Genomic DNA, 20,803 nt, shown 5'->3' with positions numbered 1-20,803 from the left:
TATCAAAAATAATATACATATAGATATATTGGGTTATTGAACTGCCTTTTTCTTTTTCTTTCTTAAAAAAAAAAATAGATATTGTCGAAAATTCATGCGTCAACATCGTTTTCTTCAACGAGTTGTCCTTCAGGTACCCTATTTTTAAAACAAGAAAATGAAATAAAAGACTAACGAATGATTGATTTTATAGGAAATGAAACAAAAATTATCCACATCTAGTCATGTAGGTCCTTTAAAGACAATATCTCATGGATTTGAATATTATACAACAACATCTCCTTATGGATTAATTTATCTACGAAAACCTCTTGGTCAAGGACGTCATGCAACTGAAGTAAGAAAAAAAAAAAAGAGAGAGAGGAAAATCAATTATATAGACTTACTTATTTTCTTTTATAGGAGGTACTACTTAATGCTGGCTTTTTACGATCTCTCAATACATCCATTCGCAAGGTGTTGATGTCTCCAGATCATTCTATTTTTGCTTACAATACTGAAAGAGAAGGAATGGAATACGGTGATTTACATTTTAAAGATTTAAATGGTCGTACCGATTGGAAGGTAATTAGACTAGATCAAAAAGAGATACGATGAAACTTGAACATTTCTTTCCATTATATAGGGCGAAACTTTATATGATGTATTCAACTTTGTTTGGGCCAATGATCAAACTGTTTTTTATACAATGGCCAATGCGCAGTTATGTCCTTGCAAGGTAAGAGATCATCCTCCTTCTGATATAAATGGTGCTTTAGATTGATTTGGTTTTTTTTGTTTTTCTTTTCTTCTATCATTTTAGGTATTTGCCCATAGAATTGGAACGGAACAATCAGAGGATATTTTGGTTTATGAAGAAACAGATAGTACTGCGTTTGTTGATATTACTAGCACAAAGGATTCGGTAAAGTTATTTTAGGTAGTATTTACAAGAATGAAAATTTAACACTTTTTAATGACAGAAATATATCACGATCAACAGTAATTCACTATCATCATCAGAAATCCGTGTACTGGATGCTTCTTTTGTTCCTGGTACCCATCGACTTGAACTGTCACTTATTGAACCAAGACAACCTGGATTAGAGTATTATGTCGATCATCACAATGTAAGAATATAGAATACAATCCAATAGAATCACTCAACATTTTATATTCCCAAAAGAATGATTTTTACATTTTGACCAATGCAGATGGATCTACCAATTTCAAACTAGTCAAGACACCTGATATAGCTACAAGTCGTGCGAATTGGAAGGATGTCATTACGATGAAACCAACTGAGAAGATAGAGGATGTTGATTTATTTCAGGTAAAATGAAACTTTTATGTCATTACTATTATTGACTTCCTTTTTTCTTTTTTTAATAATTTAGAATCATGTTGTTATTTATGGTCGGCAAGATGGATTACCTATTATCTTATGTCATGATGTAAATAGTCAAGAAACACATCAAGTACCTTTACCTATGGATTTTTGTGTGACTACACCTGGTTCTAATTTGGTATGATCACAAGGAAAACAAGATTGTACAATGATTGATTGATTCTTTTTTTTTTCATTTAGGAATTTGATACTGATACATTCCGATTCTCTATCACTTCACCTTTTATGCATGAATCCACCTATGAATATGACATGACCCAACGGAAATTGAAACCTATTCGTGTACAACCTATTCGACGTAAGTAATTTTTATCTTTTTTTTTTTCTTATCTCTAAACTGATCAATTTCTTTTTTAAAGGATTCAATAAAGAAAAATATATCTGTAGTCAAATCCATGTTACTTCTCATGATAACAAGTCCATTCCAGTCACGTTGATTCATCAAAAAGGATTAAAAAAGAATGGAAGGTAAATTATCAAACATTATGATTCAAAAAGTGATATTGATATCTTTTTCTTTTTTTCTTAGAAATCCTGTCTTGATGCGATCATATGGTGCATATGGAGTTACGACAGATCCTGAATTTAGAATAGAGCATTTCCCTCTTTTGGAACGTGGTTGGGTCATTGCATTGGCACATGTCCGGTAAGTATCTGCTTCAAAAAAGAGAGAAAGTTTTTTTTTTTATACTTGATTGATTTATCCCTTTTTTGGTTTTAGTGGAGGCAGCGAACTTGGTCGTGATTGGTATGAAGATGGCAAATTGGATAAAAAGATCAACAGTTTCAAGGACTTTATCTCAGTAGCCAAATATATGGTGGACAACAAGATTTCGTCACGGGAACTGATGGCGGCAATGGGCACTAGTGCTGGCGGATTACTTGTGGGGGGGATGGCACATATGGCGCCTGATCTCTTCAAGGCATTGGTTCTACGCGTTCCATTTGTAGATCCATTATCATCCATGTTGAATCCTGATTTACCATTGACACAAGTAGAATATCCAGAATGGGGCAATCCTTTAGAAGACGTCAAAGCATATGATACCATCCTCCATTATGCACCTTATGACAACGTGGTGATGAATGAGCACGGACCATCGATTTACGCCACAGCAGGAATGAAGGATCAGCGTGTGATGTATTGGCAACCTTTGAAATTCATGGCTCGTCTACGCGATGTATTTGGACAACGTCAAGAAAAAAACAAGAGGGCATTCTTACTCAAGGTGGATTTGGATCGAGGTCATTTTGGTGGACACAATGAACAAGATACCAGATTATCCGAAACGGCTGAACAAGTTACCTTTTTGATTACCCAAGTTCAAACTTCCTAGTGTTAGATGATAGACAATTTTTTTTTGAAATAAAAGTTTTATTTCCGGAAGTGCTTTTCATTGTCTTTTCTTATCATACCACTCTGACCCAGTCTGACAACTCAAAAAGATCAGCAAAGCCAATAGACCGAATATGTGTGTCGTAGTTTCGTGATATCATTTTCAAAAAGTATAAAACATCCTTTTTTTTTATCACAAGATTAATCAATTTTTTTTTTTTTTTTGATTCAAGGAGGAAAAATATATCATGACATCATTATGATTCAAAAGTGATACTGATGTCTTTTTTCTTTCTTAGACATCCTATCTTGATGCGATCATATGGTGCAACGGATTCTGAATCTAGAATAGAACATTTCCCTTTCTTGGAACATAGTTGGGTCATATCCATTAAGTATCAAGAAAGTTTTATATATCTGATTGATTTCTCTCTCTCTCTCTCTTTTTTTTTTGATGATAGTCGCGAACTTGGTCATGATTTGTATGAAGATGGGGCGGGAGTTTGGATAGATTACTTTTGGGCGATACGGCTATTCAAGTGCACTGTCATCCAAGTTTGAATCCTGATTTATCATTGACACAAGATAGAAAATATCCAGAATGTGAGGTAATCCTTTGGAAGAAATTATCAAGGAATAGGATACCATCCTCCATGATGTATATGATAATGTTGTGTTGAATGAGCATGGACCATCGATTTACGATATATTGACGACAATTCGTGCTTAGGGGATATATTTGAACAACATCAAGAAAAAAGGAGCGCTACTAAAGATGAGAAGCGATTTTGGTGGACACAATGAACAAGATGATCGGAATCTGCTGAACAAGTTACCTATTTGATTACCCAAGTGTTAGATATAATAAAAACTTTTTTTTTTTTTTTTTTTTTTTTTTTTTTGCTGGGGATGATAAGGATGGTACCATGTGGCTTTCTATAGTGAAAAAGGGGAGGAGGAGTATTGCTGCATGAAACACATGGCCCAAACGTGATTGGATGAGATTAGGTTTAATAAAAAAAAAAAGAATACATATTGAATATTCTTTTCTTTCTTTTTCTTTCTACTTTCTAATAAACGATGCATCCAGCTGCTATTGTATTTATCGTGGTAGGAGGGATTGCATGTCTTTGGGGTGGTTATGAAGCTGGTAGCAAAATCTTTGATTGGATTTCATTTCGACGAGAACAACGACGATATGAAGATTATATTCGACATTATCATGAAGAAAAACAAGTATTTTATTCATCTCCTCCTTCTTATGATGATGATGATGATGATGCTATTCCATTATCTTCTGCTTCCTATAACCAGGTAAATAAAGAAAAAAAAATTCTTCTTTCTGTTTGTTTGTTTGTTGAATTTTTTTTTATTTGTTTGTAGAACAAAGAAGATTTAGAAAATATGGCAAGACAACTTGAGGAAAGAAGACATGCATTACAACAACAAAGACAATTACTTGAACAAGAGGAAAGACAATTACGACAACGACGCATTCATCAACGTGGCAATAGTTTGATGGGTTGGAATAAGGAAGATGATATTAACATGTCAAGTTTCCCACGCACCCAATCCATTTCTTCTTCCAACCAAACTTGGTCTTCCGTTCAACCATCCTCTGACACGACTCAGCAATTATCATCCGATGATCGGCTCTCTGTTGAAGACGATGCTTTTGGTGTACTTAGTTTAGCTTCCTCTTTTGAAGACCATCCTTCAGAAAATAAACCAAAAGCTACTTAGTAAATAAATAAAAGAAAAAAGACGATTTTTTATTATTATTATTATTATTCCACAAAAAAAAAGAAGGGTAAGAAATATATATATATAAAACATGACTATACTACAATGAAGGGAAGGGGATTCTCTAATCTATTTTTTGTTTTTCTTGTACTTTGCCAAAAATTCATCCTTGAAAGCACCAACTTTGGGAAGAATGATAAAACTGGGGACACCATTTGTGATGACATATTGATCGAGAGCCAAAATTTTAGCCAAGGGTAATTTGTTTCCAACCTTAATCAAAGAAGGATGAAGACCTTGGTTGTTTTCAAAATAGACTTGGACATTGTCGGGAGTATAGACATGATGTTGATCCCAAGGGGCAGGATGTTCCAAAATGACATCGAGATGATCCTGGAATGTGTTGTTTTCATCGAATTGTTGAATATAGTCACTTTCCTTGTATTCCGGATACAAAAAGAAAACAGGCCAGGACATGATATCCGTGTCAGGATCGTATTGAATATTGGCAGCATCACGCATGGCTTTATCTTGCACATCCATACGAATACGACGTTGTTCGAAGGCTTGTTCCATTTTTTGTTTGGCTTCACGTTCCTTGCGTTCCTTGTCTTGTTTTTCTTGGAGTCGTTTGGCCAATACTTGTTGTCGTTGTTGAATCTTGGCTTGTAATGCACGCACAGGTTGATTGTCAGGATCCACAGCAAGCGCATGTTCACAACAATCGTAAGCTTCATCAGGTCGATCCAACTGGAATAAGCCTCTCGCTGACCGATACAACGCCTTGACATTCTTAGGATTCAATTCTAAACACTTTGCACAGTCCCGTAGTACCTTGCCATAATTGCCCAATTCCAAATTCACCGCTGCTCGATTCGCATAACAAGCTTCCATGATCTTCATATCCTTGCACTCTGTGTCCAATGCTCGTGTATAGAAACCAATCGCATCCTTGTACTTGAATTTACCCGCTTTGAAACAATCATTTCCTTGGTTCTTGAAGTTTTCCGCGATTTCTAAAAAATACCATGGCTATATTAGTATTCTTTTATATATATATATATATATATTTTACCTTCAGGAGTGCCATCATAGACTAAAGATTGTAAAGCAGCCAAGGTTTCGTTTTCTTCTTCAGGTAGTTGAGACATGAACAAGGGAACTTTGGCCATTTCTGCATCGAGATTATCAGGATCCATTCTAAAATCGGATTCATGTCGTTGAGGACCTGATTCTATAGGAATGGATTCAACATTGTCGTTTTCCTTGGTCGCCATGGTGAAAGCTGGAGAATAAAAAGAAAAAGAAAAAAAAAAAAAAAAAGAAAGAACCAGAAGTTATTTTTTTTTTTTTTTTGACTCAAAAACATTGTCTCGGGTGCTGACAATGAAAAATATCAATCTGCTAATACGTATATAAAAAAAAGCATTGACTTTTTTTTTTCTTTTGACAACCTTTTTACTTTTTTTTTTAACTTGTGGATATGAATGTACAATTATTGAAGCAAGCTACACGACGTGCTTTCCAAGGTAATCAAACCATACGACCAGCCTTGTTCTTTACTCGAAATAGATATCAACAGAGCATACAATGGGCACGATATTCTTCTTTACGAAACCCTAGACAACTTGGTAAGAAAAAAAAAAAAAAAAAAAACTTGAAACTTTGATTAATAATAAATATATTTATACCAATTCAAATTAGGACCTCGAGGAAGGATTCGACAACATGTAGAACGACAAATACCTTCTCAACGAGTAACCAACAATGTCGTCCAACCTGAACAAGCAACAACTACAACAACAACGGCTTCAAGTTTGATACAACAACCCAACCCCAATTTTAGTTCAGATCCTGTTCATACTCCTGTTTATATTCCAGAAGCACAAGATGCCATTGTCACCTCTAGTTATGCGGGTGCTCCTGTGTTATCACAACCAGCTTTAGTTGTTGGTAGAGAACTTGAAATGATGAATATTTTTCTTGTAAGTACAAAAAAAAAAAAAAGGAAGAAGAGGTTTATTTTGATCTACTTACCTTTTTTTTTTTTCTTTTGGATATATATATGATAGGGATATGAACAAGCCAACAAGTATAAAATCATGGATCCAAATGGACAACATGTTGGATACATTGCTGAAGAAGAAGGATTTGCAAAGTCCTTGAGTCGACAATTCTTACGAACCCATCGACGATTGAATGCAACAGTATTGGATGCTCAAGGCAACGTGATTTTCAAAATAATTCGACCATTTTCTTGGATCAATAGCCGGATTTTTATCTATACTTCGGATGATACTTTGATTGGTGAAGTACAACAACGATGGCATCTCTTGCGACGAAAATATGATTTATTTATAGGGTACAGTATTAGATGTTTATATATATATATGTGCTCATTTTTTTTCTTTAATATTAGAAATACACAATTTGCTACTATTGATACTCCATTTTTGGGTTGGGATTTTGATCTTCGTGATGAACAAGGAACCGCCATTGCCAATGTGAGTCGAAACTTTGTTGGTTTCGCTCGAGAAGTAAGTGGAATGCAAATAAGATTCATCATTTAAACTGACTTTTTTATAAAAATTAGATTTTTACTGATTCTGGACAATATGTATTACGGATGGATGCTATGGAAGGAAGTCATGGTTTGACTTTAGATCAAAGATCTGTCATGCTTGCTTGTGCTATTTCCATTGATTTTGACTACTTTTCAAGACATTCTAGTCATGGGTAATCTTGAAGCCAAAAGAAAAAAAAAATCTTTTGATAATAACAAATCTCCCTCTTTTTTTTTTTTTATAAATAATAGTAGTGGTGGGTTCTTCCCAATGCCCTTCTTTGGTGGTGGTGGATATGAAAATGAAGAAAAAAATGAACCTAATAATGATAATCATAGTGGTGGAGATACTGGAGGATATCCAGATATACCTCAACAACAACAACAACAACAACAACAACAACCTAATGAATATGGTGATGTATGGATGGATGATGAACAAGCTGGTGTATCAAGTCCGGATGATGATAGTTGGTTAGATACTCTTGGTGAATTCTTCAAAGACACAGAATAGACACATATATTTAGGATAGATTATGTAATAAAAAACAAAAATAATAAAAAAAGCATACATTCTGACTTGTGGATTAGAAACTTGATGATGCAAATGAACAATTTTTACACTTTTTTTATTCACTTTTAATAATAAAAAGACATACCCAAAAAAAAAATAACTAAAGATTTTGTATATATTATAAAAGACCAATTTTAGTTGGTAGGTTTGATCTATGTAAACCAAAGAAAAGAATGATCGTTATTAGTAAAATAAATGAGGTCATGTGCCATTCTTTCTTTACCTTGAAGTTCATAGCAATAAGAGAAAACACGTAAGCCTTGAGATCTTGTACCAAGTAGTAAAACGCACGTAACCCATCAGGATCTTCACTTTCTTCCACTTCTACTAATGAGCCTAATTTAGATGTCTATCAAACAAAAAAAAAAAAAAGAAACGTCAGGGTCATTTTTTTTTTATCATATACACTTTTATCTACTTGACTTACTTCAAATGAGATATGATCATTGCCAGATCGTACTTCCAATTCCTGACTACCCACTACATTCTTTGCTGGCCATAAACGATCGTCCTTCCTATAACCAAAAAGAAAAAGAATGAATAAATACTTGATATTAATATGATCTATTTTTTTTTTTTCAATGGGATCTTACTTCATCACTTCACTAATATCGATCATACGTTTCAGTTCTTGAATGACAGCCGGGCTAACATACACTATATAAAAAAGAAAAAAAAATGAGTTTGGGATTTTTCATGATAAAACTAGATTGTTCCTATTGGCCATTCTATTTCAAAGAACTTACTTTCTTTTTTGATCAAACTATCGTTTCTATAATTGGAGTTGTTTGCATATCTACAAAGTCCATCCGATCGAAATTCAAATTCTAAAAATTCGTGACCATATCGTCCTTTGTGTCCTGAACTAAAACAAAAAAAAAAAGGATAGGTGAATCATTAGTTATGACCATTCAAAAAAAAAAAAAAAAAACGCGGCCAATAGTTCAAAGGGTAAAAGTATAGCTGTAGACTAAAGTAACAATCCTTTTTTTTTTTTTGTCTATTACTTACTAGTATCGTACATAGAAATCATCTCCTGCCATGACGGATAATAAATAGATGAATAGAAAGCGGGATACGACAAAGAGAGAAAGTGGAAAAGTTGAATCCTTTTTTTTTTTGTATTTTTTGGAAATGGGGTTTTGCCATTTCACTGTATTGGAACTCAGCCAGTGGTGACTGGTTACTGTCACTCTACTCACCAGTTTGGTCGCTTGGGAACTGACGCTTAAAAGAAGTAAGAGGTCGCTATAATGGATAATGGGATGATGGTGGGATTGATGATATGTGATGGATAGTGGTGAGATAATGCATGCTACTTGGGGTACTCTGACGATAACGAATAGTTATGCACAATATCGATCTGCTTAATTATTTTAGATCATCCTTATTATGAAATAAAGAACACAAACTTTTGTATTATATTTAGTCTTTGAATTCGAACATGAGCATTATAGATTTTATCATCAATCGTTTTATTATCAATCGTTTTATCCCAAAAACTGAGAGACTCAAAAAGATCGCAGATGACCTTCTGGCCATATGGAGCCGGAGACTGAAACACACATTTAACTGTTGTACATTGAATCCGAAATATTTTTCCTAGTTCTTTTTTTTTTTTCTTTTGTCTTTTTTGTTTTTCGTGTTTGTTCCTTTACTACTTTTTTTTTTTTAATCATCATGGTCTTTTTTCCTTTAATTCAGCGTAGGTTATTTCATGCATTACCAAGTGCTTCCAAATTTATTTTTTCTCCTCAAGTAAAACAAGCTATTCAAAGTGGTGGACCTGTCGTCGCTTTGGAATCTACTATTATCAGTCATGGTAAGTTTATGCATCAAAATAATAATAATAATAATTTTAGACTGACATATTTCTATATATATATATAAATTAGGTATGCCTTATCCTCAAAATGTAGAAACAGCCAGAGTGGTTGAATCCATTGTTCGCGATCAAGGTGCCATTCCTGCAACCATTGCCATTTTGAATGGACATGTTCATATTGGATTGGATAAGGATGCTTTAGAAGAACTTGGCAAAATTGGTCCAAAAGCTGTCAAAGCTTCAAGACGTGACTTGGCTCCGGTGATTGCATTGAAACAATCGGGTGCAACAACTGTAGCAAGTACTATGATGTTGGCAAGAGCAGCTGGTATTCCTGTCTTTGTTACTGGGGGGATTGGTGGTGTTCATCGTGGTGCTGATCAGTGTAAGTCTCTTTTTTTTTTTTAATAAAATGGATTCATCCATATTTTATTTTATTTTATTCTTTAGCGTTCGATATTAGTGCAGATTTGACAGAACTTGGTAGAACTCCTGTAGCCGTTGTTTGTGCTGGTGTGAAAAGTATTTTGGACATTGAAAAAACATTAGAAGTTCTGGTAAGTAAAGATGATATATATATATATATATATATATATATATATATATGTAGATCAATATTTTGATTTGTTACTTTTTATAGGAAACTCAAGGTGTCACTGTGGCTACTGTTGGTTCAAGCAAACGATTTCCTGCATTCTATACTCCTGATAGTGGATTTGATGTAATTAGAACATTTATATTGAAATAATGGATACTTATCTTTTTTTTTTTTTTTTTTTTTACTCGCTGTAGAGTCCAAGTCATGTACCCGATGCAAAGACTGCTGCCCAAGTGATCTGTAAGTTAATTGAATATATATATATATATATATACAAAGTTTAAATCAATTGTTCCTTTTTATAGTGGCCAACCATGATCTTGATTTAAAAAATGGTATGGTATTTGCTGTTCCAATTCCTGAAGAACACGCAGCGAACTCCCAAATTATTCAAGATGCTATTGACACTGCTGTACAAGATGCAAGGTAAATATATAGATACTCAAAAGTAATAATATCATGTTAATCATTCAATGATTGTTAAACGTAGATCTCATGGTATTCGTGGAAAAGAAGAAACACCATACTTATTGAAACGTGTTACGGAGCTTACTGTTGGTAAATCCTTGGAATCAAGTAAGTGGTGCTACTGTTAATATGATTTTCTTTTTTTTTATTTGAACTAATTTTCTATGTTATTTAAATAGATATTGCCTTGATTAAAAATAATGCAGTAGTGGGTGGTCAAATTGCTGTGGCCTTATCGAAATTGAAAATGAATCGTAGATAAAGAAATGAAAACTTTTTTTTTTTTTAAATTCTTAATATAGCCTTACTATTTTACATTTATGCCTCATCCAATAAATGACTTTTCAACTTCCATTTTCTGCTTTTTTTTTTGCAAGTTACATTTAGATCTATTTTAATAATAGTAGTTTATTTGTTTTGTTGTAGTATGAAATCATTTATATATCAAATCGTAGGATGAATCGTTACAGTAAGGCTTTAAAAAAGTTTGTTTTAGGTCCTTGAGATAATGCGGTGCTTGAATTCAATATCAATTTGAAGGCATAAAATTAGAACCATTTTCTTTTTTCTCTTCCTTTTTCTTTTCTTCTTTTCATCTCATTTCAATATGGACTCAATAGATAATCGACCACCTCTCAAGAAACGAAAATCATTTAGACGTTGGATAAGAAAAGTGACCACACCAAAAGTGTCACCCATATTGCCTAAAGGTGTTGACGGAAAACATCAAGGTTAGAAAAATATAAACCAAGAGTGCTTTCAATTGATTTTTTTTTATTTCTTTATCTTTATTATTTTCTTTTTATTAGGTGTTTTTGGAGTACCTTTGGTAGCTTCTATCTCTTATGCACGAGCCACTATTGGATATCAAGATGCTGACCAAGTGAATCATCAACGTGCTGCAGCTATCCCTTTAGTAGTTGCAAAGTGTGGCTCATATCTAAAACGCAATGGTAAAAAAAAAAAAAAAAAAAAAAGGCAGGAACAATGTCTATTCTGATTTTGGGAATCACAAAAAAAAAAAAAAAAATAGAAAGTTGTACAAAGTGATACTAAAATAATGAAAACGAACTCTTTTTGTATTAGCCTTGGAAACAGAAGGTATCTTTAGACTGTCGGGAAGTACAAAACGAGTCAACACTTTACAACAAATCTTTGATTCGCCACAAGCATCGTATGGATTACATCATGTATGGAAAGATTATTCTGTTCATGATGCTGGAAGTATTTTACGACGTTATTTTCTTCGACTTCCTGATCCGGTGATTCCTATTCACTTTTACCAACAATTCCGTGATGTGATGAGTAAAGTTGTTTTTTTTTTTATTTATTTATTAATGATGAAACATTAATAAACCCTTTATTTTTTTTTTGTTTATTTATTTATCTAGATGATTCAATGTATGAAGGAACAAGTCAACGCATTGACGCATTTCAATCTCTTATATGTCAACTTCCAACTGCTCATCAACATTTATTATTATATGTTTTGGATATGTTACGACTGTTTGCTACTAATGCATCAGCTACAAGAATGGATGCTGCTAATCTTGCAGCAGTTTTTAGTCCTGGTCTTCTTAGTCATCCTCAACACAATTCTCCTGTACAATATATGATTTCTCAGCGTGTGATTGAATTTTTGATTGAATTTCAAGCCCTATTTACGATGGATCTCCTAGTGGATAACGAAACGAAACCTGTGGAGCCAGACGAATCCCTTGTGTCACCTAACATACAGACTCGCGCATCTTCATCCTTATCACCTTCAACATCTTCATCTCGTAAAATTAACAAAACGCCTAGTCCGCCCGTACCAACTATTCCATCTCATTTTACTCATCAAGAAATCACCTCCGCTTCACTTGTCCAATCACCTTTATCCATCCGTTCATCGTCCTTACCTTTACCACATCAACAACGCGGAATAGTCAATATTGAAAAACCCCATACGTTGGACATATCACCTGATCAATATGAAAAAATAACTGATGAAGACGAAGATGATGATATTCCAACGCCAAGACCTGGGTCTCCAATACAACAGTATCAATATCACAAGGACGATTCAGCTCCGATCAATGCATCTTTTAGCAACTGGCAGCTCAACAAAATCTTGGCTTCTATAGATTATTGGTTGAAAAGTAAGTGTTCATGTATACGGATAGGTATATACTCATCTATTTTTCATCTTACTATATTTTTAGATGTGTTTAATCCATTGAAATTGGTTTGGCACCTTATCTTAAGCACCATCTTATGTACCATTCTTTTTGAAGCATATATGATATATGGCAATCTGGCTATTGTAGAACCATTTCTGTTTTTCAGTGGGTTTGTGACATATTGGTTCTTGTTGATCAACGGAATGGATATACAACATCAGCAACAACAGGAGGAACGGGAAGATACATTGGTTGGTGATGATATGACCGGACCTATACAATCATACAGACTAGATGATGGTTATTCAGATCATGTTGTGGATGATGATTTTGACAAGGATAGTATAGAACATCAAGATGGAGGTGATGGTTTATCACTTTTTGATGACATCTCATTGGCTGGGGATCAAGTATCGGAACAAGCTCTTATGCGTGATAAGGAAATTATGGCAAATTGGCAACAATTAATGACAAGAGCTTGGAGAGCAGCACCGGATGATATTGATATGACAGTACAACAACAACAAGAAGAAGAACATCCAATGTATCCAGCATTAGGCAACAGTGATAATGGATTATTAGTAGACGATGGAGCATCTATGGCTAGTGTATCCAGTCGATTCAACGAAGACTTTATGGATGATGATGATGAGGATGATGAAGAAGATCTTTTATCCACGACTGATGAAGATTTGGAGCAATTATGGGCGCGATATGAACAATTCAAGCAAGATGAAGAATTAGCAGAAAAACTTCAACAAGAAGAACAAGTCAAGAGCTTACAATTGAAACAACAACGTGGCGGAAACAATCCATTCCTTGATGACAGTAGATAGTCTAGTTATCTTATTTATTATTATTATTATTATTAGTATATATTGTATTATAGTTATCGCGGTAGTAGTTCATTCATTTTTCATTTTTTTATCTTTCCCCCTTTTATATATATATATGTATTTTTTTTCTCTCCTTTTGTTATGTAAATAAATATGAAAACTCAAATTGAATCCATTGTGTAGACTTTTTTTCCTCCCTTTTTTTTTTTTTTTGAACTTTATATAATATGAAAAGAATGATCAGCAGAAAAACAGAGTAGAGGATGATAGTTTTATCAAGTGATCCCCTTAAGATTTTTAGGAGAAAGAAACAAAAAAAACATGATGGTCTTTTTTTTTTCGTTTTTAATTATTAAATAGTTTGATGAAAAATATATATATATTTTTTTTACTTTCTTTTCTACTTCAAACAGATTATTAGAAAACAGAAAAAAAAAGATCTCTTTCTTTTTCTTTTCGATTTTTTTTTTTAAATTTTTTTTGATCTCTTTACGACCCCCCTTCCATTCATTATTACAACAGTTTACATTCCTTTACTATGAAACTTCATATCTTTTTATTCTTTTTCTTAACATGGATGACATTGTTGACGATCAGCCATGCGCTTAGTATCGGTAATTGAAAATAACATCCATCCAATTTATATATATTGATGATTTTTTTTAATAGATAAACGAGGTGAAGATGAAAATGAACCTGATGAAGATGAACCTGATGAAAATGAAGGTGGACCAGTGAAAGTAAAAACGGTAATTGAATATCTCCCTACTACGCCAGCAGTCGCACCTTCTCGTCCTCATCATGATCCACCCTCTAGTCATCCTACATATGCTCATGATTCTCATTCTCAAAAGACAGAACATAAGCAAGAACCTAAAAAACCTAAAGTAGATCAACCAAAAAAGTATCAACCTAAAATGGAAGAACCAACTCCTACTATTAGTATAGATGAGGTACTTAACAATCATCAGAAAAACAACAACAAGGAGAAAGGATCCATTGATGAATGATGTTGTTGTTGGGGTGCTGGTTTGCTAGTGTTTCAAAAAAAAAAAAAAAAAAAAGTAAAAAGATCATGATCATAAATTCATTTATTTATTCTTATAGGCCAAACCTACTATCCCTTCTATTACCAGTGCTGCCATATTACCTACTTCTCTTACTGAATCTATTATTATACCTACTAGTTGGACTTTATCTGCTACTGTTGGTAATGATCTTTAAAAAAAAGAAAGACAATTTCCTAATTTGTTCGTTTCCTAAATACAAATTATTTTAAATTTCATAGCATCATCTATGGCACCTACACCTACAGCGACTCCAGAATCAACGGATCTTCCTCCACTTGGCATTGCGTCTAGTGCATCATCCTTCAAATTTAATACTTCATGGATTGTGATTTTTTCCTTGTTATTTTCAATTTGGTGTTTACATTAACCATCTATTCTCCTTTCTCTCCATCTTAACACTCCTTTTTCCTTTTACTCCTCTTTTTTTTTTTTTTTTTTTTTTTTTGCTCTTTTTCTTTTTTGTTACATCATAACGTATATATATAACTTATTATTTATTTTAATCCAAGAACTGAAAAAAAAAATGTTGAATCAATAAATGATATCTTTATTTTTTTTTCTCTCTCTTTAATTCATCCCAATCAATCATCATCCTTCATAGTTATTATCATTCTTCTCCTTGTTTTTTTTTCTTAACTTGCTTTGTTTGAGAAAGTCGTTATTCTCCTCAACCCCTTCGACGGTATTTGAAAACACCTGTTCTTCTTCTTCTTCTTCTTCTTCTTTTGAACATCCCTTTTCCTTTTTACTTTTTTTTTCTTTTTTTTACTTTTATCTCTTTTTTTTTTAAAAAAAAAATAAAATAAAATAAAATGAAATTATCATTGATTTTATTAAGCAATGTTATGATTGTATTTGGACAAATGTTACAAGGTCCAACACATAATTATAATGTGACCAGTCCTGTGAATAATGGACCTTATGTTGCAGGACAAATTTTACCATGTACTTATCGTCTTTTATCAAATGTGGATACAAATGGATTGGATTTGGCCATTACTTTACAAGCCATAGGTGGATTTACAGTACCCACTCCTTCTAATAATACAACCAATTCAACCAATATCGAAAATAATAATGGAACTTATATCATTAGTGAAAAGGCAGATATATCTAGAACAGATGCTTTTTTTAAACAAGAAGGAAATTTGACTTATTTTGAACATTCGATTAACTTTAATATTCCTACTACTGTCAAGGCTGGGAATTATAAAGTTCTCTTTACTGATCATTCTACCAATACGAATCTTCAAATTCCTATCGAAATTCGTCCTGCTGCTCCTACTCCTTCCCCTGCTAATGGTGCTTCTCCTTCAGTGGGTCCTAATCATTCTCCTGGTTCGATTTTCACTGCTGATGCTAATTCTAACTTTTCTTTCTCTTTTACTCTTTTCTTTGTTTGTTCTTTATTATCTTTCGTTTTATAATAATAAAAATATTTTTTAATGCGTCGGTCGTTGAATGGTTTCGTCTCATTTTTGGAAACATGCTTTTTTCGGGCCTATTGTTTTTTTATTTTATTCTTTTTTTTTTCTTTTTTTCTTTCTTTCTTTCTTTTTTAATTTGTATAACCAGAAAGTTAGAACTCTTTAAAACAACTTCTTTTATATATTTATATCCATATTTTCTTTTTTATTATCCAATCTTAACAATTTATATATTAATTCTCCATGACTGAACCATCGGAAGACTTTGATAATGTTGCTTGGGATGTTCAAGGTAACCAACTCGATGCTTCTCAACTAGATATTCATGACTCTAGCAACAATAACGAACCTGCTGTTATTGATCCTTTATCTGACTTGAATGAATCTATTATGCATACTTTGGATTTGACCAGTGACAACAAGATGGACTTTGATGTAAAAAAGTTAAAAAAAAAAAAATATAAAGATAGTCTTTAGTTTTTCTCACACGAATCTTTTTTTCTTTTTTTTTTTTTTTTAAACTGAACAGAATACATTAGATTCACACTCCAATGTTTTATCCTATACATTACAACAAGACGACTCACAAGATCCTTTAACTCAATCATCATCAATAGATGCAGCTTTATCAACTCCTATGAATAATAATGTTGCTGTGCCATCTTCCATTTCTTCTCCTAAAGATATGACTTCACCAAAACCAACGATAGAAACACGATCGATTTCAGTAGGTGATCCGAGAAAGGAAAACGATGGACAACAAGGCACTTTTGTTTCTTATGCTATTGTATCTAAGGTAAGTGTCATTATCACTTTATATTATTATATCAACATCCCATTTTTATAGAAAGCCACTGTACGTAGAAGGTTCCAAGACTTTGTATGGCTTTACAATGTCTTATATACTCATTATCCTGCTTGTATTGTACCTCCTTTACCTGAAAAACATCGATTAGGTATAGAATGATTCATATTTAGATGACTCAACTAAATTTACTTTCTTTTTAGAATATGTTAAAGGGGATCGATTTGGAACTGATTTTGTAGAAAAACGAAGGACAAGGTAATAAGAAAATGGTGAGAAATATTAGAAATTCACTATTATATATTAGTATGGAACGGTTCTTACAACGTATAGCTAGACATCCTATCCTTGGTCGAGCTCAATTCTTTATCATGTTTTTGGAATCATCGGAATTTGTAAGTTGATCCAAATTCTCTCTCTTGATAAAAACTTATATAAATGTTGATAGAATGATGCATCGGCAAGGGCTTTACGTGAAGGACAAGAAACAATGATGGATACAATTGGTGATTCACTTTTGAATGCATTTGCCAAAATTCGAAAACCTGATCAACAATTTGTGGATATGAAGAATCGTGTAGATCGTTTAGAAGAAAATTTCTCTTTATTGGAAAAAACCTTGACAAGAACCAATAAACGAACAGATGGTAAAAAAAAAAAAAATATTGATTTACAAAATAATTATTTATTTATTTATTTAGATTTATCTCATGATTATATGGAATTGGCTTCAAGTATTCGTGGTTTGGGTCAATTGGAAACTACTTTTCAACCTAGTTTGGACACTTTTTCTGATGCTACCATTGGTTATGCTAAGAATATTAGTACCATGGCTTCCTATGATTCTGAATGGTTAAGTGAAGTTCATGATTATATGTCTTATCACAATGCAATGAAGGTATAAAAAAAGTCATATTTTTTTTTTCTTTCTTATTGATTTTTTTTTTTTTTTTTTAGGATGTATTAAAATTACGAGATCAAAAACAATTGGATTTTGAAGAATTGACAGATTATTTACAATCAACCATCAAAGAACGGGAAAAGACAATGTATCCATCTGACACAACTGGTGGATTGACTGATTATTTAACTGGCAAACTCAATGAAGTCCGTGGTGCTGATGCTGAAAAGATTCGTCGGGAACGTGTTTTAAGATTAGATGATCGAATTCGTGAAGTAAGTAAAGATATAGATTACATAAGATTTTTTGTTTTACTAAATGATATATTAGTTACAAGATGCCATAGAACAAACTCATGAAGTATCCAATGCTTTTTCGGATCAAGTGAAAAAGGAAAATGAATTCTTTGTACGGAACAATGCCATTGAAATGCATGATGCTCTTGAAACTTATGCTAATGCAAAGATCGATTTTTATCAAAAGGTAAACTCGATATTATTTTATATGTTTATTTATCTTTATCTTTTTTTTTTAGGGTGTTGATCTTTGGCGTCATGTGGTTCAGACCTTAGAAAATACTGGATGATACCTTTATACTCTTATTTAGTTAGTTTCATTGATGATCATTTGTTGTTATGCACTTAGCTCATCATATTTGTATTGATCAATAAAATAAAATATATATATATATATATATTTACCATAGTGTCAACATTGTTGATCTTACACAAAAAAAAAAAAAAAAAAGAGTATTAACTTGGATTCTATCTCATTATTTTCATATTTTTGATCATTTTTCCAATGATTACCAGCACAATGAAAGGAAAAAAAATCTTAATACACTTTTTTTTCTATGTGGTAATTTAGATATATTAATATAAAAAAAGAGATCAACAAAACAAAAGAATGAATTTTTTTTTTATTTATGGTATGATAAATAAATTGTTTTATTATATTATGCTATGTGAGAATAAATGAGATAAATATATATATATAGAAACCAAAAAAAAAGATATGTGTGTGTGTGTGGGAAATCTATCTACATGATGGTGCAATCGTCTTGACCTTTCTTCTTGTTTGATTTTTCGGATGGTTTGCCTTGAAGTCGTTGAATAGCGCGTTTATCACCATGTTGAGCAGCCTTTTTGTACCATACCATGGCATCTTCCAAATTCTTGGTGATACCAATCCCAACCTCAGTAAAATAACCCACGGCGTATTCAGCTTTTGGTAATTCCTTTTCAGCAGCACGTTTGGCCCATAGATAAGCATCAGCATCGGACTGAGGTAAAACCTGAGGAGAGCCGACCAAATACCAAGCCGTCAAGGCAAAACAAGCTTCCCGATGACCTTGTTGAGCGGCGATGGTATAATAATGAATGGATAACGCGGGATCTTGCTGACATTCCAATTTACCGTATTCGTAACATTCGCCGAGTTTGAAGGCAGAAGGTGCATAACCCAAGTCCGCCGCTTGACCATACAAAGTTACTGCATATTGTAAATCCACAAATACCACATTGTCGATCCCACGTTCATGTAACAAGGCTAATTCATGGATCGCTTGAGGATATTCCACCGTTGCTGCTTCGGCTGCTCGTTTCAGCCACTTGACCCCGTCCCGTGCATTTTTCGAGATACCTAATTCACCATTGACTTCCGCTACTCCCATTCGATACATCGCACCTGGATGATTAAGTGTTGCTGCTTTTCTATAAAAGGAATGGTTACATACGGCTTTTTTTAAAGCAAAAACTCCTTTATTGTTGTCATTTATTTACCTATAAAATTGAATAGCTTTAGAACTATCTTTACGAGATCCTAATCCATCTTCATAACATTTAGCAGTTCTATTTAAAAAAAAAAAGAATGTTGAATATGAACATCATTTTTAATTTTTTTTTAATTTTTTTTTTTTTTTTTTACCTATAAGCAGCATCAGGATGATGATGTTTAGAAGCTTGAACAAATAAAGGAAATGCCTTATCAAATTCATTTTTATTCTTTTTGCTCAAAAGACCAGATGCATACAGATTGCCCAAATAATACTGAGATTCAGCATGTCCACGTGCAGCCAATTGCTTCAATAACTTTTCAGCTTCGGCTAGGTATTCCCAACGAGTGACTTCATCATCCACCACCGGTTTAGCAGCTTCCACCATAAAGATAGCAAAATCACATTGAATATCCGGACTCTTGGTTTTCTTTGCATTTTCACGATACATATTGATAGATTGAGTATATGATAATAATGATGCCTTATTGCCTGGTTTAAGATGAGAATGGTCAAGTAATTGATCTCCACCAGTATAGGATAGATTGATAGAACTTGCTCGTGTATTTGGAGGAGACTGTGAAGAAGACGATGGTGTATTATTTTGTTGTGGTAATGACGTATCACTTTGATTATTATTATATATATCGCTTTTTATAGGTTGTTTACCAGGTACAGGTGTTGTTGGTGGTAATTGTTGATGTTTTGGTAAAGGAGGTGGTTTATCATGTTTTGATGGAGGTTGTGGAGGAAGAGAACTAGTCATATCTTCCATCATGTTTCCTTAGTAGGAGAATATATAAAGAAAGAAGAAGAAAAAAGGAAAAATAAAAAAAAAAGAGAAAAAAAAATAGAAGAGGAGGTAAAAAAAAAAAATAATAATACTTATCACTCAACAAAAAAAAAAAAAACAACTAATTTTAGCACCAAATTTTTTTTTTTATTCCCTTCACACTATAAATATTAATGTCTAGTAAAAAAAAAAAAAGTCTCCCTCTTTTTTATTTTTTTTTTTTTTATATTTTTTTCTTTATTTTTCTCTCCCAATGGGATAAGTAATTATCATCAATACAATTGTTCTCCTCATTTTTCCCCTCATCTTATTTTTGTTTCTCTACTTTTTTTGGTTGAATCCGGTATACATCAATGTCGGTGTTCAAATACATGCCCAGGCCATTCATTCTTCATGTTCGTTATAAAAAAAAATAGTGGCTGAAGAATGAATAAGGAACGAAGGAAAAAAAACTTTTTTGATTTACCAAGCAAATTGAAATCGAACAATCAAAAAGGAAAAAAACTAATTTTATAGTTTCAATCAATTAACTCTACTATTT

General features: G+C 32.8%; 11 protein-coding genes across 11 annotated transcripts; 8 read left to right on the top strand and 3 right to left on the bottom strand.

Annotated features, from left to right (window-relative positions):
- Window positions 1–577: 577 nt before the first annotated feature.
- BX664DRAFT_167196 (prolyl oligopeptidase family-domain-containing protein) lies at window positions 578–2,812 on the top strand. The gene is made up of 9 exons (XM_051539964.1): window positions 578–718; window positions 803–904; window positions 963–1,109; window positions 1,166–1,312; window positions 1,377–1,505; window positions 1,568–1,685; window positions 1,747–1,855; window positions 1,917–2,033; window positions 2,109–2,812. The coding sequence occupies exons 1-9, from the start codon at window positions 689–691 to the stop codon at window positions 2,722–2,724; spliced, it is 1,515 nt and encodes a 504-aa protein (XP_051397905.1). The 5' UTR covers window positions 578–688; the 3' UTR covers window positions 2,725–2,812.
- A 982-nt stretch (window positions 2,813–3,794) lies between these two features.
- On the top strand, window positions 3,795–4,490 carry BX664DRAFT_360356 (uncharacterized protein). Its single transcript, XM_051548153.1, has 2 exons — window positions 3,795–4,037; window positions 4,107–4,490. Exons 1-2 carry the CDS (start codon window positions 3,804–3,806, stop codon window positions 4,464–4,466), a joined length of 594 nt encoding a protein of 197 aa, XP_051397904.1. The 5' UTR covers window positions 3,795–3,803; the 3' UTR covers window positions 4,467–4,490.
- BX664DRAFT_387222 (uncharacterized protein) lies at window positions 4,490–5,817 on the bottom strand. The gene is made up of 2 exons (XM_051549374.1): window positions 5,542–5,817; window positions 4,490–5,482 (listed from the first exon to the last, which is right to left on the bottom strand). The coding sequence occupies exons 1-2, from the start codon at window positions 5,741–5,743 to the stop codon at window positions 4,596–4,598; spliced, it is 1,089 nt and encodes a 362-aa protein (XP_051397903.1). The 5' UTR covers window positions 5,744–5,817; the 3' UTR covers window positions 4,490–4,595.
- On the top strand, window positions 5,777–7,615 carry BX664DRAFT_380000 (Scramblase-domain-containing protein). Its single transcript, XM_051548876.1, has 5 exons — window positions 5,777–6,097; window positions 6,171–6,451; window positions 6,539–7,003; window positions 7,060–7,202; window positions 7,282–7,615. The coding sequence occupies exons 1-5, from the start codon at window positions 5,950–5,952 to the stop codon at window positions 7,541–7,543; spliced, it is 1,299 nt and encodes a 432-aa protein (XP_051397902.1). The 5' UTR covers window positions 5,777–5,949; the 3' UTR covers window positions 7,544–7,615.
- On the bottom strand, window positions 7,616–8,689 carry BX664DRAFT_283080 (mago nashi). The gene is made up of 6 exons (XM_051541587.1): window positions 8,615–8,689; window positions 8,350–8,468; window positions 8,197–8,260; window positions 8,031–8,118; window positions 7,827–7,952; window positions 7,616–7,755 (listed from the first exon to the last, which is right to left on the bottom strand). The coding sequence occupies exons 1-6, from the start codon at window positions 8,644–8,646 to the stop codon at window positions 7,738–7,740; spliced, it is 447 nt and encodes a 148-aa protein (XP_051397901.1). The 5' UTR covers window positions 8,647–8,689; the 3' UTR covers window positions 7,616–7,737.
- A 540-nt stretch (window positions 8,690–9,229) lies between these two features.
- On the top strand, window positions 9,230–10,852 carry BX664DRAFT_283075 (pseudouridine-5'-phosphate glycosidase). Its single transcript, XM_051541586.1, has 8 exons — window positions 9,230–9,425; window positions 9,499–9,813; window positions 9,879–9,985; window positions 10,069–10,149; window positions 10,221–10,266; window positions 10,332–10,452; window positions 10,517–10,602; window positions 10,674–10,852. Exons 1-8 carry the CDS (start codon window positions 9,284–9,286, stop codon window positions 10,754–10,756), a joined length of 981 nt encoding a protein of 326 aa, XP_051397900.1. The 5' UTR covers window positions 9,230–9,283; the 3' UTR covers window positions 10,757–10,852.
- Window positions 10,853–11,079: 227 nt separating this feature from the next.
- Window positions 11,080–13,663, top strand: BX664DRAFT_283074 (Rho GTPase activation protein). The gene is made up of 5 exons (XM_051541585.1): window positions 11,080–11,225; window positions 11,304–11,447; window positions 11,581–11,799; window positions 11,886–12,635; window positions 12,699–13,663. The coding sequence occupies exons 1-5, from the start codon at window positions 11,102–11,104 to the stop codon at window positions 13,490–13,492; spliced, it is 2,031 nt and encodes a 676-aa protein (XP_051397899.1). The 5' UTR covers window positions 11,080–11,101; the 3' UTR covers window positions 13,493–13,663.
- Window positions 13,664–13,859: 196 nt separating this feature from the next.
- BX664DRAFT_337093 (uncharacterized protein) lies at window positions 13,860–14,977 on the top strand. Its single transcript, XM_051546163.1, has 4 exons — window positions 13,860–14,106; window positions 14,162–14,445; window positions 14,600–14,702; window positions 14,781–14,977. The coding sequence occupies exons 1-4, from the start codon at window positions 14,031–14,033 to the stop codon at window positions 14,927–14,929; spliced, it is 612 nt and encodes a 203-aa protein (XP_051397898.1). The 5' UTR covers window positions 13,860–14,030; the 3' UTR covers window positions 14,930–14,977.
- A 345-nt stretch (window positions 14,978–15,322) lies between these two features.
- BX664DRAFT_337091 (uncharacterized protein) lies at window positions 15,323–16,015 on the top strand. The gene has a single exon (XM_051546162.1). It carries the CDS (start codon window positions 15,375–15,377, stop codon window positions 15,987–15,989), a length of 615 nt encoding a protein of 204 aa, XP_051397897.1. The 5' UTR covers window positions 15,323–15,374; the 3' UTR covers window positions 15,990–16,015.
- Window positions 16,016–16,707: 692 nt separating this feature from the next.
- BX664DRAFT_374922 (uncharacterized protein) lies at window positions 16,708–18,422 on the top strand (the record flags this gene model as incomplete). The annotated part of the gene is made up of 9 exons (XM_051548707.1): window positions 16,708–16,791; window positions 16,837–16,945; window positions 16,998–17,052; window positions 17,102–17,189; window positions 17,243–17,441; window positions 17,496–17,692; window positions 17,752–17,970; window positions 18,026–18,178; window positions 18,231–18,422. Coding segments are annotated over 9 exons (1,155 nt in total), but the record flags the coding sequence as incomplete, so codon positions are not given.
- A 190-nt stretch (window positions 18,423–18,612) lies between these two features.
- Window positions 18,613–20,314, bottom strand: BX664DRAFT_283066 (uncharacterized protein). Its single transcript, XM_051541584.1, has 3 exons — window positions 19,622–20,314; window positions 19,477–19,545; window positions 18,613–19,407 (listed from the first exon to the last, which is right to left on the bottom strand). The coding sequence occupies exons 1-3, from the start codon at window positions 20,245–20,247 to the stop codon at window positions 18,735–18,737; spliced, it is 1,368 nt and encodes a 455-aa protein (XP_051397895.1). The 5' UTR covers window positions 20,248–20,314; the 3' UTR covers window positions 18,613–18,734.
- Between the last annotated feature and the right edge of the window lie 489 nt (window positions 20,315–20,803).

The sequence above is a fragment of the Halteromyces radiatus genome (genome assembly GCF_025201355.1).
Source record: "Halteromyces radiatus strain CBS 162.75 chromosome Unknown BX664scaffold_6, whole genome shotgun sequence".
NCBI lineage: Eukaryota > Fungi > Mucoromycota > Mucoromycetes > Mucorales > Cunninghamellaceae > Halteromyces > Halteromyces radiatus.
This window is presented reverse-complemented; position numbering and strand designations above follow the sequence as displayed.

What these genes read in the sequence shown, in the direction of transcription:
- BX664DRAFT_337091 (XM_051546162.1), top strand. Translation starts at nt 15,375, where the DNA reads ATGAAATTATCATTGATTTTATTAAGCAATGTTATGATTGTATTTGGA.
- BX664DRAFT_283075 (XM_051541586.1), top strand. Translation starts at nt 9,284, where the DNA reads ATGGTCTTTTTTCCTTTAATTCAGCGTAGGTTATTTCATGCATTACCA. An exon ending in TCATCGTGGTGCTGATCAGT is followed by an intron (nt 9,814 to 9,878) that starts GTAAGTCTCTTT and finishes TTTATTCTTTAG; the next exon opens with CGTTCGATATTAGTGCAGAT. An exon ending in CTCCTGATAGTGGATTTGAT is followed by an intron (nt 10,150 to 10,220) that starts GTAATTAGAACA and finishes TACTCGCTGTAG; the next exon opens with AGTCCAAGTCATGTACCCGA.
- BX664DRAFT_387222 (XM_051549374.1), bottom strand. Translation starts at nt 5,743, where the DNA reads ATGGCGACCAAGGAAAACGACAATGTTGAATCCATTCCTATAGAATCA. An exon ending in CTATGATGGCACTCCTGAAG is followed by an intron (nt 5,483 to 5,541) that starts GTAAAATATATA and finishes GGTATTTTTTAG; the next exon opens with AAATCGCGGAAAACTTCAAG.
- BX664DRAFT_337093 (XM_051546163.1), top strand. Translation starts at nt 14,031, where the DNA reads ATGAAACTTCATATCTTTTTATTCTTTTTCTTAACATGGATGACATTG. An exon ending in CAGCCATGCGCTTAGTATCG is followed by an intron (nt 14,107 to 14,161) that starts GTAATTGAAAAT and finishes TTTTTTTAATAG; the next exon opens with ATAAACGAGGTGAAGATGAA. An exon ending in CTACTATTAGTATAGATGAG is followed by an intron (nt 14,446 to 14,599) that starts GTACTTAACAAT and finishes TTATTCTTATAG; the next exon opens with GCCAAACCTACTATCCCTTC.
- BX664DRAFT_283074 (XM_051541585.1), top strand. Translation starts at nt 11,102, where the DNA reads ATGGACTCAATAGATAATCGACCACCTCTCAAGAAACGAAAATCATTT. An exon ending in CTCATATCTAAAACGCAATG is followed by an intron (nt 11,448 to 11,580) that starts GTAAAAAAAAAA and finishes TTTTTGTATTAG; the next exon opens with CCTTGGAAACAGAAGGTATC. An exon ending in TATAGATTATTGGTTGAAAA is followed by an intron (nt 12,636 to 12,698) that starts GTAAGTGTTCAT and finishes CTATATTTTTAG; the next exon opens with ATGTGTTTAATCCATTGAAA.
- BX664DRAFT_167196 (XM_051539964.1), top strand. Translation starts at nt 689, where the DNA reads ATGGCCAATGCGCAGTTATGTCCTTGCAAG. An exon ending in TCGTGTACAACCTATTCGAC is followed by an intron (nt 1,686 to 1,746) that starts GTAAGTAATTTT and finishes TCTTTTTTAAAG; the next exon opens with GATTCAATAAAGAAAAATAT. An exon ending in GGATTAAAAAAGAATGGAAG is followed by an intron (nt 1,856 to 1,916) that starts GTAAATTATCAA and finishes TTTTTTTCTTAG; the next exon opens with AAATCCTGTCTTGATGCGAT.
- BX664DRAFT_283080 (XM_051541587.1), bottom strand. Translation starts at nt 8,646, where the DNA reads ATGGCAGGAGATGATTTCTATGTACGATACTA. An exon ending in GATTTCTATGTACGATACTA is followed by an intron (nt 8,469 to 8,614) that starts GTAAGTAATAGA and finishes TTTTTGTTTTAG; the next exon opens with TTCAGGACACAAAGGACGAT. An exon ending in TAGTTTGATCAAAAAAGAAA is followed by an intron (nt 8,261 to 8,349) that starts GTAAGTTCTTTG and finishes TTTTTTATATAG; the next exon opens with TGTATGTTAGCCCGGCTGTC.
- BX664DRAFT_283066 (XM_051541584.1), bottom strand. Translation starts at nt 20,247, where the DNA reads ATGATGGAAGATATGACTAGTTCTCTTCCTCCACAACCTCCATCAAAA. An exon ending in CATCCTGATGCTGCTTATAG is followed by an intron (nt 19,546 to 19,621) that starts GTAAAAAAAAAA and finishes TTTTTTAAATAG; the next exon opens with AACTGCTAAATGTTATGAAG. An exon ending in AAAGCTATTCAATTTTATAG is followed by an intron (nt 19,408 to 19,476) that starts GTAAATAAATGA and finishes TTCCTTTTATAG; the next exon opens with AAAAGCAGCAACACTTAATC.
- BX664DRAFT_360356 (XM_051548153.1), top strand. Translation starts at nt 3,804, where the DNA reads ATGCATCCAGCTGCTATTGTATTTATCGTGGTAGGAGGGATTGCATGT. An exon ending in CTTCTGCTTCCTATAACCAG is followed by an intron (nt 4,038 to 4,106) that starts GTAAATAAAGAA and finishes ATTTGTTTGTAG; the next exon opens with AACAAAGAAGATTTAGAAAA.
- BX664DRAFT_380000 (XM_051548876.1), top strand. Translation starts at nt 5,950, where the DNA reads ATGAATGTACAATTATTGAAGCAAGCTACACGACGTGCTTTCCAAGGT. An exon ending in TTGTTGGTTTCGCTCGAGAA is followed by an intron (nt 7,004 to 7,059) that starts GTAAGTGGAATG and finishes TATAAAAATTAG; the next exon opens with ATTTTTACTGATTCTGGACA. An exon ending in TCAAGACATTCTAGTCATGG is followed by an intron (nt 7,203 to 7,281) that starts GTAATCTTGAAG and finishes TATAAATAATAG; the next exon opens with TAGTGGTGGGTTCTTCCCAA.